This window comes from Oncorhynchus keta, chromosome 12 (assembly GCF_023373465.1).
Source record: "Oncorhynchus keta strain PuntledgeMale-10-30-2019 chromosome 12, Oket_V2, whole genome shotgun sequence".
Classification (NCBI taxonomy): domain Eukaryota; kingdom Metazoa; phylum Chordata; class Actinopteri; order Salmoniformes; family Salmonidae; genus Oncorhynchus; species Oncorhynchus keta.
Genome location: NC_068432.1, coordinates 39,134,601 through 39,147,200, shown reverse-complemented (window position 1 = coordinate 39,147,200; position 12,600 = coordinate 39,134,601). Strand labels below are relative to the sequence as shown.

The 12,600-nt window shown below is 43.3% G+C and overlaps 1 protein-coding gene and 1 pseudogene across 4 annotated transcripts in view; one reads left to right on the top strand and one right to left on the bottom strand.

Moving 5' to 3' along the window:
• LOC118391607 (CAP-Gly domain-containing linker protein 1) overlaps positions 1 to 12,600 on the top strand; it is a 70,090-nt gene that overhangs the window by 11,947 nt on the left and 45,543 nt on the right. Inside the window, exons 2-10 of one of the 4 annotated variants that reach the window (XM_052458235.1) lie at positions 2,628 to 2,801; positions 2,924 to 3,411; positions 3,563 to 3,687; positions 7,357 to 7,558; positions 7,647 to 7,844; positions 8,180 to 8,283; positions 8,367 to 8,427; positions 10,395 to 10,499; positions 11,375 to 11,536. In XM_052458235.1, the coding sequence (XP_052314195.1) occupies positions 2,765 to 2,801; positions 2,924 to 3,411; positions 3,563 to 3,687; positions 7,357 to 7,558; positions 7,647 to 7,844; positions 8,180 to 8,283; positions 8,367 to 8,427; positions 10,395 to 10,499; positions 11,375 to 11,536 (1,482 nt within the window). In that variant the 5' untranslated portion in view covers positions 2,628 to 2,764. Of the gene's footprint in view, positions 1 to 2,600; positions 2,853 to 2,923; positions 3,412 to 3,562; positions 3,688 to 7,356; positions 7,559 to 7,646; positions 7,845 to 8,179; positions 8,284 to 8,366; positions 8,428 to 10,394; positions 10,500 to 11,374; positions 11,537 to 12,600 lie in introns of all 4 variants that reach the window. The other 3 variants (XM_052458234.1, XM_052458233.1, XM_052458236.1) reach the window with 3 other exon arrangements.
• LOC118391480 (elongation of very long chain fatty acids protein 5-like) lies at positions 5,804 to 7,063 on the bottom strand (annotated as a pseudogene).

Genomic DNA, 12,600 nt, shown 5'->3' with positions numbered 1-12,600 from the left:
AAGACTGGGAAAAGCAATGTCGGTTGGATCTAGTCACCGTTCCTGTCAACCTGGGGTGCTTACCGGCCTGTTATAGAGCCCCAATGTCAGGGGACAGGACTTTACTGACAGTTCCAGTCCCCCCAGATACAGAAAACCTGGAGGGGCTCTCGCTGTCTTATTTTATCTCCACAGAGTTATAGCTGGGTAGGTTCAAACACAGGTTAAGGAGTCTCTTTGCTTTCTTCCAGTACACACATACATTCCTTCTTCCATATTGGTTATCATTTTTAATTAACCCCTGTCCATGCTACATAACCTCTTTCTTATGAACTGACATTATTAATCAGATATAGTGAAACAGGGTAGAATTCAATTATTTATAGTTATAGTTAAATGTATACATATGTAAACTTCTGACTTCAGCTGTAAATGCAAGCCATTGGCCTAATTGAAGCAATGATAGACCTGACTGTGGTTAAACTAGTGTTGAGCTGCGTCCAAGATTCAGACAGTTCCTATAGTGTCTTTCCCCCCATAGGGAAGACAGAGAACAAGTGACCAATGTTTCCCAGGTAAACCCTGACTGAATGAGAGATGGGACTGGAGCATCTCTCTGAGCCTCCTTAGATATAGGATGTCTACTCTGCTTTGTTTAAGGCCGTTTAGTCATGTCATTCTGGACAGATATCTTAGCCACTAGTCAGGTCTGTCCTGTAACAAGCACCATTCCAGAAGTACAATGTAGTTATAATGATGCTTTTTCCTGATTGTGTGTGTGTACCTTGTAAGTGGGGTCGGAAGGTAGCCTAGTGGTTTGAGCGTTGGGCCAGTAACCGGAAGGTTGCAAGTTCAAATCCCTGAGCTGACAAGGTACAAATCTGTTGTTCTGCCCCTGAACAAGGCAGTTAACCCACTGTTCCTAGGCTGTCATTGAAAATAAGAATTTGTTCTTAACCTCTCTGTGCCCTGAACCCGTTAGTTAGCGGGATGAAATTCGACAACACACGGTGATCTCTACATAAATAGTCATATTAAACATTCATGAAAATACAAGTGTCTCATGTTTCCAAGGCCTAGAATCTTGCTAATCCAACTGTGTTGTCAGATTTAAAAAAGGATTTACTGTGAAAGAATACGATGTGATTATCTGAGGATAGAGCCCCATAAAAAACAACTATTTCAACCAGCAGAGGCGTAACAAAATCACAAACTGCAATAAAATAAATTGTTTACCTTTGACGATCTTCCTCAGTTTGCAATCCCAATGCTCATTGTTACACAATGAATGGTCTTTTGTTTGATAAAATCCATTTTTATAGCCTAACACAAAACATTTTGTGTCGTGAATTCCGTCTCATTCCTTTTTCGATGTAAATACACACACTAAACGTGACTTTTCCAGTCATGTTTGGTTTCATTGATTCATTTGGTTTCATACTTATTTCCCACCATAATTTGCAAATAAATTCATTAAAAATCCTACAATGTGATTTTCTGGATTTTCTTCCTCATAGTTGAAGTGTACCTATGATGAAAATTACAGGCCTCTCTCATCTTTTTAAGTGGGAGAACTTGCACAATTCGTGGCTGACTAAATACTTTTTTGCCCCACTGTATTTTTTTTCTTGTTTTTTTCTAAATTTTTGTGGGGGGTGTGTTAGAATGCCATTTTGGTATTTTGTATATAGTTATTCCATTCAAAATGTATAACTTCACCAATTTGGTCACTTGGGTACATTTGGGCTACTTGTGTGGGACACCTGGGTGACTTCATGATAAATGTCATGTAGCACACTCATTTTGGAAGTTATCATTCTGAAACTTTGCACAAGTACTGTTGCCCTCTTATGTTTTTCACTGAAATTGTCCGCATCATCCTATGTTTGTTTTGTCTTGTTCATTTTAAAGATGATGATACAACAATAAAAATGAAAAAACATGTTTTTTTTCATTGTATTATCTAAACCAGATATATTGTGTTATATTCTCCTACATTCAATTCACATTTACACAAACTTCAGAGTGTTTTCTTTCAAATGAAATCAAGAATATGCATATCCTTGGTTCTGAGCCGGAGCTACAGGCAGTTAGATTTGGGTATGTCTTCAGGCAGAAATTGAAAAAAGTAGGGGGTAGCTGTATTAATTGACTTGCCTAGTTAAATAAAGGTTCAATTTAAAAAGTGAAATGCTGCTGGTTCGGTTTAAAATGTCTTGACTTCCTGTCCATTGTGTTTGACCTTAAACTGAGCTGTTGCTTTGTGGGTCTCTCCTTTTCTGTCCCCTTCTCTCTTCATCTCTTCCCCCCCTCTCTCTTTGTCCCTCTCTCCCTCTCTCCCTCTCTCCCTCTCTCCGTCTGTCCGTCTGTCCGTCTGTCCGTCTGTCCGTCTGTCTGTCTGTCTGTCTGTCTGTCTGTCTGTCTGTCTGTCTGTCTGTCTGTCTGTCTGTCTGTCTGCTCTCTCTCTAGTCCCCTACTAATTCCTGATGTATAAACATTGTAATTACATAATCATACTACCACAGAAACTATCACTGCATATTATCATTATTCAATAATGAGCTTCATAATGAATTGCATGTTATTTTTGTGAAAACAAAATCCAAATTAAATCTATGCAGACCTATCCTGTGTCTTGTGTCTCCCAGGCCTGAGCCTCAAGGTGGGGCAGAGTGAGGTGGGTGGTGGGGAAGGAAGGCCTAGCCCCCCATCCTTGCAAGAGGCCAGCCCCAGCTTCCGCTCCAGTATCCCCTAGCCTAAGCCCCTCCAGGACTGAGAAGGGACCATGAGCACAGGCAAGCCCAGCGGAATCAAGCCCCCCAGTAAGATAAGCAGGCCAATTGGGTTACCAACACGCACCTCCCCTTCCTCTGGTAAGAATCAGCCGCAGGGCTCGTCATGTATGTGCTGCTGCTGATGATGATGATGATGATTGTTTTTCCAGCTGCTTCCAAGCCTGTACCCCCTGAGAAGTCTCCCACCCAGGATGGAGCAGTGGACTACCGGGTGGGGGAGAAGGTGTGGGTCAACGGCGACAAGCCAGGATATGTCCACTTCCTGGGGAATACACAGTTTGCCCCGGGCCAGTGGGTCGGCATCGTCCTGGATGAGGCTATCGGGAAGAACGACGGGTCGGTGGCAGGTGTCCAGTATTTCCAGTGTGAGGACGGCAGAGGAATATTCACACGGCCCTCCAAGCTGACCAAGACAGCTATGCCGGAGAGGGAGGCCAATGGTGGGCAGCCTAACCCTGGCGAGACAGGGGCCAAGTCCTCTAGCTCTGCTGCTGCTGGGGCTGCTACTACCACTGGTAACAGCACCAAGACACCGCTGAGTAGAACCGTGACCGGCAATGGGTCAATGTCCAACCTCTCTGAGACCGACTCAGCCAGGAAGACCAGAAGAGAACTAAGACTGGGAGACCGCGTGCTGGTATGTGTGTGTCTGTCTGTGTGTTTGTGTGTGTTTATGTTGGTGTATGTGTGCTCATGTTTGTGTTTCTGGCTCACAGATGTGTTAACTCACAGCTCTTTCTCCTTCTCTACCCACCTCTCTCTCTCTCCCACGTCTATTTCTCTCTCAGGTGGGGGGTACTAAGGCAGGGGTGGTGAGGTTCATGGGAGAGACAGAGTTTGCCAAGGCGGAGTGGTGTGGAGTGGAGCTGGACGAACCTCTTGGGAAGAATGATGGAGCCGTGGCTGGAACCAGGTTAGATATATTATGACACACGTATAGACAGAGAGCCTTAAAATAATGATACTGAATAAAAACCTGTCCTCCTCTTATGATTCAGGTGTAATGCAAGTAAAAAATAAATTCATCAAATCACATTTTATTTGTCACACTTTACAGTGAAATACTTACTCACAAGCCCTTTCTCAACAATGCAGAGTTAAAAAGTAAGAAGATTAGCAAAAAATATAATATAAAATAGTACCACAATAAATGATAATAACGAAGCTATATAGAACAAGTACTGGTACTGAGTCAATGTGCTGGGGGTACGATATAGTTAAGGTGATTGAGGTAATATGTACATGTAGGTAGTAGGGGTAACAGTGACTAAGCAATCAGAATAGATAATAAACAGAGTAGCAGCAGCCAATGTGAAGAGTGTGAAAGTGTATTTGTGTGTGTTTGTCATCAATATGCATGTGTGTCTGTGTTTTTTGTGTGTGAGAGTATGTAGTGTGTGTGTGTGTGTGGTGTGTATGTGTGTGTTGGAGTGTCAGTGTAGTATGTGAGTGTGTGGGTAGAGTCCGGTGAGTGTATAGAGCCAATGTAAATAGTCCGGGTGGCCATGTGATGAACTGTTCATTAGTCTTATGGCTTTGGGGTAGAAGCTGTTCAGGAGCCTTTTGGTGCAAGACTTGGTGCACGGGTAAAGCTTGCCGTGCGGTAGCAGATATAACAGTCTGTGACCTGGGGGGCTGAAATCTTTGACAATTTTTGGGGCCTTCCTCTGACACCGCCTGGTATAGTGGTCCTGGATGGCACGGAGCTTGGCCCCAGTGATGTACTGGGCTGTACACACTACACTCTGTAACGCCAAGCAGTTGCCATACCAAGCGGTGATGCAGCCAGTCAATATGTTCTCAATGGTGCAGCTGTAGAACGCTTGGAGGATCTGAGGACCCATGCCAAATATTTTCAACCCCATGAGGGGGAAGAGACGTTTTCATGCCCTCTTCACGACTGTGTTGGTGTGTGGACCATGATAGGACCTTATTGATGTGGACACCGAGGAACGTGAAGCTCTTGATCCGCGCCACTACAGCAACGTCAATGTTAATGGGGGGGAGCTCAGCCCTCCGTTTCCTATAGTCCACTATCAGCTCCCTTGTCTTGCTGACGTTGAAGGAGAGGTTGTTGTCCGCCACCACACTGCCAGGTCTCTGACTTCCTCCCTGTAGGCTGTGTTACTGTCGTCGGTGATCAGGCCTACCACTGTCGCGTCGTCGGCAAAGTTAACAATGGTGTTGAGTCGTGCGCGGCCACGCAGTCGTGGGTGAACAGGGAGTACAGGAAGGTACTAAGCACACACCCATGAGGGGCCCCTGTGTTGAGGGTCAGCGTGGCAGATGTGTTGTTACCTATCCTCACCACCTGGGGACGGCCCGTCAGGATGTCCAGGATCCAGTTGCAGAGTGAGGGGTTTAGTCCCAGGGTCCTTAGCTTAGTGGTGAGCTTGGAGGGTACTATAGTGTTCAACACTGAGCTGTAGTCAATGCACAGCATTCATTTTTTTCCTTATTTTGTATCAACAACTTTATTTTATAAGACATGGCAAACTTTTCTTTCTTTTGTTGAAACCGAAACCGGTGTCAGATTGATTATGTACCTGAGTTTAGATTTGTACTAGTGTGTATATACTCATGACGGGAACCATAATGACAAAAACAACAGAAAATAAGGTCAGAACGTGGCATTGAGGAACATTGGGAAGGGAGGGTGGGAATGATATGGACACATGGTGTAAAAAAGAAAAAGATTACTATCTATTACTGGTATGTTAGGTAATAATGCTCAGCCATAAGTGACAATCCTGTTTGTTTTTTTATCTTTCCTTTCTTGTATGCAAATCCATTTTGGAACACAAATTATTTATGTGGATATTGTACAGCTTATGTATTTTAATGCATTTTTTTTAAGCAACTCTTTTGCATACTTATAAATGATTGTATGACCTTGTGGTCAAATAAAATATATATTGAGAAAAAAACCCAGATATAGTACCTTTTAAAAAACAGAATCCCCCAAATATATATTTTTCCCTCATGGACAAGCATGTAGACAAGTGCATATGTTATTATTTCTGTATGGGTCAAGGTTGATTAAAGCTTTGTCCCCACCACACTGAAGACAGACAAAGTTGAACATCTTGTGCAGCATTAAAAGGAAGTGGATCTCTGGGGTTACTGTGCTGTAGTTTACTCCCTATGCTATGCTTGTTTAGAAACTCTAATGAACTTTGATTCAATATGAATAATAACAGGTTGCGATGTGCAAAATGTTAGGAATCTCTTTCAGATAAACATGCCTCGTCTTTTGTGAGTGAACTAGCTTAGACTCTTCTAATACATTTCTTCATTAGTAATCCTCATGAAGAAATGTATTATCCCTTCTCTCCTAGCATCATTACATACAGTAGATATGTCCTACAGTTAGGATTGTAACAGTATTCAAGATTCAGTCCCCCCTCACTTTCCTGTGTGTAATGGTTTCCGTGGGTGTCACCCCATTCACATGGCCTTTCAACGAAGCAACAGAGCCATTCTGATGATGAAACAAGGTGTTTCTTGTAAGTCTGAATGTAGAAGTTTGAGAAAAGGGCAATAAGTGTGACGACATAGAATATCTGGAAATACAGCCACCCTCTGGGGAAATCACATGGACAAATGACTGCACATATTGTCTGGGACATGGTCAAAAAGAACTGAATCAGCTGTACTTGTGTGATGTATTTCTTCCACCATAGATAAGGCCGGAACAGCAGAGAGCCCATAGTAAGAGTACATCAGGACATGGATGAAGCTGTTCAGGGAGGCACCAAAGTAGGAGTGACCACAGGGCACCCAGTTCATGACGAACCACCAGATGTTGAGCATGCTAGCATGGTGGTAGATGTGCAGAAACGTGATCTGATGGTTGTTCTTCCGTAGGATGTAGAAGAAGGTATCCATAAACTCTGAGCTTGGAGAAGTAGTACCACCACAGCACATTTCTGATCTTGGTATCGGTTTCTCCTGCACTGTGTGTGTCTTGGCAAAATAAGTTATAATCCCCGTGCCACACAGCAGACACCATCTCATAGAACATATAGAAGGACAATATTGTGAGGCCCAGATTGTAGACCAAGAGGAGACCCCGGCAAGACACCGGCTGTCTGTGTCTCATGTATTTGGGCCCCATCCATATGATCAGCAGGTACATGACTGTTAGTGCAAAGGTTGGAGGGTAGTTGTCCAGAAGCAGCCATCCCTGTACCCGCTCATCTCTAGGACCCATCCATGAGTCTATGTAGATGTTTAGTTTATAATTAAAAGTCTCAATTTCTGACCCCTGGAAGATGCGTAACCTTGGCTGACGGGTCCCTAAGCACCCACAGCATTCTTAAGTAGGTGTTCCTTTTGTCCAGGTGGGAAAGGGCAGTGTGGTGTGCAGAACAGATTGCGTTATCTGTGGATCTATTGGGGCAGTATGAGAATTGCAGTCAGTTTTCATTGTTTTAGATATGCAACATTTGTTTGGCTCTTGTTGCCTCTGAATTGAATAAATAGCATAAAATAACTTTGAAACACTCCTTTTTGAGTGGGGACCCTCTACACTGAATCAGTGTTGTTGACATCCTCTGTTTTTCCTATCTGTTGTCTCCAGGTATTTCCAGTGCCTGCCGCGATATGGTCTGTTTGCTCCAGTCCATAAGGTGACTCGTATCGGCTTCCCCAGCACCCTGGCTAAAGCCAAGGCTTCCTCTCGGAGACGCTCCACCATGAAGAGGAGTCCCAGTGCCTCCTCCATGAGCTCCCTGAGCTCTGTCACCTCCTCTGTTAGTGGGAAACCCAGCCGGGCTGGCCTGGTGAGACAAAAACAAACACACACGAGCAAGTCTGTTTTTTTTCTTTTATGTGCTCTCTGAATGTGTCAGTCTCTCTATTCCCCCCCAGTTGACAGAGACCTCGTCACGGTATGCTCGTAAGATCTCTGGCAACACAGCGCTACAGGAAGCGCTGAAGGAGAAGCAGCAGCACATCGAGCAGCTATTGGCCGAGAGGGACATGGAACGCGGGGAGGTCGCCAAAGCAACCAGCCATGCTGGAGAGGTGCAGCAGGAACTGTCTCTGCTCAGGAAGGTTCAGGAGCAGGTGAGGGGAGAAAACACACATACACTCAGAGAGAGAAAAATACAATACACACCTGGACGATTCGTCTCCCACACAGGCGTTATGTTGTTGACCATAGAAAACCTTACTTACGATACACTGTCCACTTTTCGATGTCTTGACACTGTACTATCAAAATGCATTAAGTGTGTGTGTGTGTGTGTGTGTGTGTGTGTGTGTGTGTGTGTGTGTGTGTGTGTGTGTGTGTGTGTGTGTGTGTGTGTGTGTGTGTGTGTGTGTGTGTGTGTGTGTGTGTGTGTGTGTGTGTGTGTGTGTGTGTGTGTGTGTGTGTGTGTGTGTGTGTGTGTGCGTGCTAGAATGCTATGGAGATGGAAGATAAGCTGGACCAGCTGCGTAAACTGGTGGAGACAGCAGACAGAGACAAGGTGGAGCTGCTCAGCCAACTGGAGGAGGAGAAGAGGTGTGTGTCTTGCATGGTAGGGGCTGGAGCCTGGGATGTTGGAGGAGAGGCGGATAGGATGACTCTTTCTATCTGTCTGACAGGAAAGTGGAAGACCTGCAGTTCACTGTGGAAGAGGCTTGCATCACTAAAGGTGACCTAGAGGTAAACAAATGATTCAGTACTCTCTACTCTGACACACACACACACACACACACACAGAGATTACATTTTTTAGCTAAGCTAACAGAACCCAGAAAATGTTATTTGACATAGTGAAAACCACATAGAGCTGATGTTGTTACACAGTTGTTACAGCTTTCTCATTTCAACCCCTCATGAAACACTGACACATCATTCTGTCTTATCACATATTTAATTTGGTCTATCCCTCATCTGTACTATGTCATGACTCCATGTTTTGTTCTATAACACACCCTACACTCAGAGAACAAGGCTGGGTTTTAATACAGTATAGGTCACCAGTTGACCACGGCTCTCATCATCTTGGTTGGTTAGCTGAAGCTCTCTCGCTCATCTGATTGGTTACCTGAAGCTCTCTCACTCGTCCAATTGGTTAGCTGAACATCTTTTTAATAGTCTCTCCTCACTATCCCACTTCATACATATCCTCTGGAAGTTCTGGTTCAGTAGCTCCAGCAGTTTGGGGATATACATATTTGAACCATTATTCACTACTACCCACTTCAGTGCATATGTTGGCATGGTGATGACTTAATGGTTTTCACAATACTCTTCTCTTGATTTGGGCTTTTGCTGCTGGACTAATAAAGAAACCAATGCTATTTTCAAGGATTTTGGTTATTCACACATTCATTAAATTAAATTATTAATCTGATCATCTATTCCCTTAATCTCTTTCATTTCCCAGGCCTCATCAATTCACTCATTCATGATTAAATTTTTTTTGTTTCTTTCTTTTATTTGTTCCTCTATCAATTCTTCCTTTCTTATTCTATCTTTGTTTATCTATCCATCGCCTCCCTGAGAGCTCTCTTTTCTCTCCTTGACACGCCTCTTCTCTTTTCACATTCTTTCAACTCTCCCTCTCGCCTCCACTCCCTCTCTTCCTCGCTCATGGAGAGGATGATGTCACAATTCCTTCATCTGTCTCTCTCTCTCCCTTTGACGCTTACAGAAGAGCAAGAAGGATAGAGCGATGATGTCACTGATTGTAAGACCTTGTCAAGAAAGGGTTTGAGCATTGGGAGCCAAAGTGAACAGAACCGAATCCACAAGATGGAGCTGTCCTGAAAATAGATCTAAGCAGATCCATAGATACAGTAGACACAGTTTGGCAAAGGCAATTCATGAAAAGTTGCAAGATAAATGCTTAGAATGATAAGACTGTTGTCTTCATGTTGCTGTTGGTTCCAAAATGGAGGATAGTTAGCAGAACTCTGTACATCTGGGACTCAATAAACCAAAGACCCAAACAGAGGTGGTTAGTGTGCAGCTCAGTACCATAGAGGTTCACTTTAGAGGGTTAAGAGTCATTTTAGAAGATTTAGGCTGTTTCTCAAATGGCACCATATTCTCTATATACCTCTATATATGGGTCTGCTCTATATGCCTCTATATATGGGTCTGCTCTATATGCCTCTATATATTTTTATTTATTTATTTTATTTTACCTTTATTTAACTAGGCAAGTCAGTTAAGAACAAATTCTTATTTTCAATGACGGCCTAGGAACAGTGGGTTAACTGCCTGTTCAGGGGCAGAACGACAGATTTGTACCTTGTCAGCTCAGGGATTTGAACTTGCAACCTTCCGGTTACTAGTCTAAAGCTCTATATGGGTCTGCTCTATATGCCTCTATATATGGGTCTGCTCTATATGCCTCTATATATGGGTCTGCTTTATATGCCTCTATATATGGGTCTGCTCATTGAGGATTTGTCCTAATATAATATTTGGAATATAACATTTGAAATAAAATAGAACCCACTGAAATAAAACCTTTGGCTCTCATATACACTTCCTACTTCCTGGTCTCTACTATGACATCATTGTTTGCTGTCCTATCCTTGTGTGTGGCATGGTGCTGGCATGTGACGCCGGTGTTGGTGTGTTCTCCTCCTCCTCCTCTTCTTCTCTCTGACTAACAGACGCAGACCAAACTGGAGCATGCCCATATTAAGGAGCTTGAGCAGAGCCTTCTGTTTGAAAAGACCAAAGCTGACAAACTGCAGAGGGATTTAGAGGACACTAGGGTAATGCCATCATAGACATAAGATATACAACATCATTGGGTACTACTTCTGGATATTCCTGGATCTTACATTCTAGACACAGTAGGGTTGGGGTGTATGTTGCGGATCAATGTAGTTTTCGATATAGATGTCCACAGCCATCTAGCAAATAAAAAAGGAATGTTTGCAACTCTGGTATGCTCCCATGGTGATTTAATCAGACCGTTTCGATCCGATTTGGCTCTTCGTCAGGTCATACACCACTGTGAAACACACCTACTGAAATACCTCTAGAGGCATGTACATCCGGTCAGTTAAATACATATAGCACATTAACATCACAATAAATATTACACATTAGACATATATGGAAAAACCATTAATACATTTAGTTTTTTTATCCATGTCAAGTACAATAGATAAAAAACTGGGAGAAAAATGCGTCAATCATTTTGTATACAATATTATATAGGGAAAATAGAAGAAAGTAGCCCCTTGTGAGCAGAGAACATTTTACCGAAATGGTTTTTTATCTAGTTCTTCATTTAGACCTCTTAAAGACAGAATGTTGAAGAAATGTAATCAAAAGGACTCTTTTCTCAGGAGGAAATACTCAAATTGCCACAGCATTCCACAATGTTTATTCTGGATGCTCCAAACTCTCTGGAACAAAAAGCTGTTCTCATGCTGCTGCGACTTGTACCTTAGTCTTATCTGCACATTCTTACCCTGCCTTGATACTGTTCTTCATATAGGGCATAACTTATATTGGATTTATTTTAAAATATATTGTTGCCCTATCTCAAAAAAGCTGGATGGGCTAGGGCTGGCTCTCTCTACTCTCTGCCCTCTCATTCCCCCCTCTTATTCTACCTCCCCCTTCTCTCTCTCCTCAGGTGGCAACAGTGTCTGAGCAGTCCAGGATTATGGAGCTGGAGAGAGAAGTAGCGGCGCTGCAGTTGAGACTACGCTCCTCCCAGCAGACAGGGGGCGCTGTGTCGCTGTCACCAGAGGCGCTCAGCAACCTTAAGGCACGGGCCCAGTCCCAGGAGAAGAAGGTGGGGGGTCTCATATTCATGGTCAAAAAACATCCCCTTAATAACCCCTTAGCTCCTACCCCTCTACCAGGGATGGGCAACTCAAATCCCAACCTGGCCTCAGGGCAATTTGTAGGATTTGGGACATAAATTTGTATCTCTCTATTTAGTATGATATGTTGTGTTACCTTACATTATGAACGGAGTATTGGTTGTATCATATGAATTAGATGATGTAATGTATCATACATCTTGTCTGGTCATACAAATCATACAAATTAGATTACGTAATGTATCATACATCTTGGAGTGCATTTGGAAACGTACTGTGCATCCGGAAAGTATTCAGACAACTTGACTTTTTCCACATTTTGTTACGTTGCAGCCTTATTCGAAAAGGATTCCATGTTTTTTTCTCATCAGTCAACACACAATACCCCACAATGACAAATTTGCTAAAAAAAATGTTTTGCAAATTTATAAACATAAAAATACTGATATCACATTTTTATAAGTATTCAGACACTTTACTCAGGACTTTGTTGAAGCACCTTTGGCAGTGATTACAGCCTTGAGTTTTTTTGGGTATGACGCTACAAGCTTGGCACACCTGTATTTGGGGAGTTTCTCCCATTCTTCTCTGCAGATCCTCTCAAACTCTGTCAGGTTGGTTGGGGAGTGTCGCTGCACAGCTATTTTCAGGTCTCTCCAGAGATGTTTGATCGGGTTCAAGTCCGGGCTATGGCTGGGCCACTCAAGACATTCAGAGACTGGAGTGCTCTGGAGCAGGTTTTCATCAAGGATCTCTCAGTACTTTGCTCTGTTCATCTTTCCCTCGATCCTGACTAGTCTCCCAGTCCCTGCCTCTGAAAAACATCCCCACATTATGATGCTGCCACCACCATGCGTCACTGTAGGAATGGTACCAGGTTTCCTCCAGACAGGACACTTGGCATTCAGGCCTAAGAGTTCAATCTTGGTTTCATCAGATCAGAGAATCTTGTTTCTCACGAGTCTTTATTTTCCTTTTGGCAACCTCTAAGCGGGCTGTCATGTGTCTTTTATTGAGGATTGGCTTCCGTCTG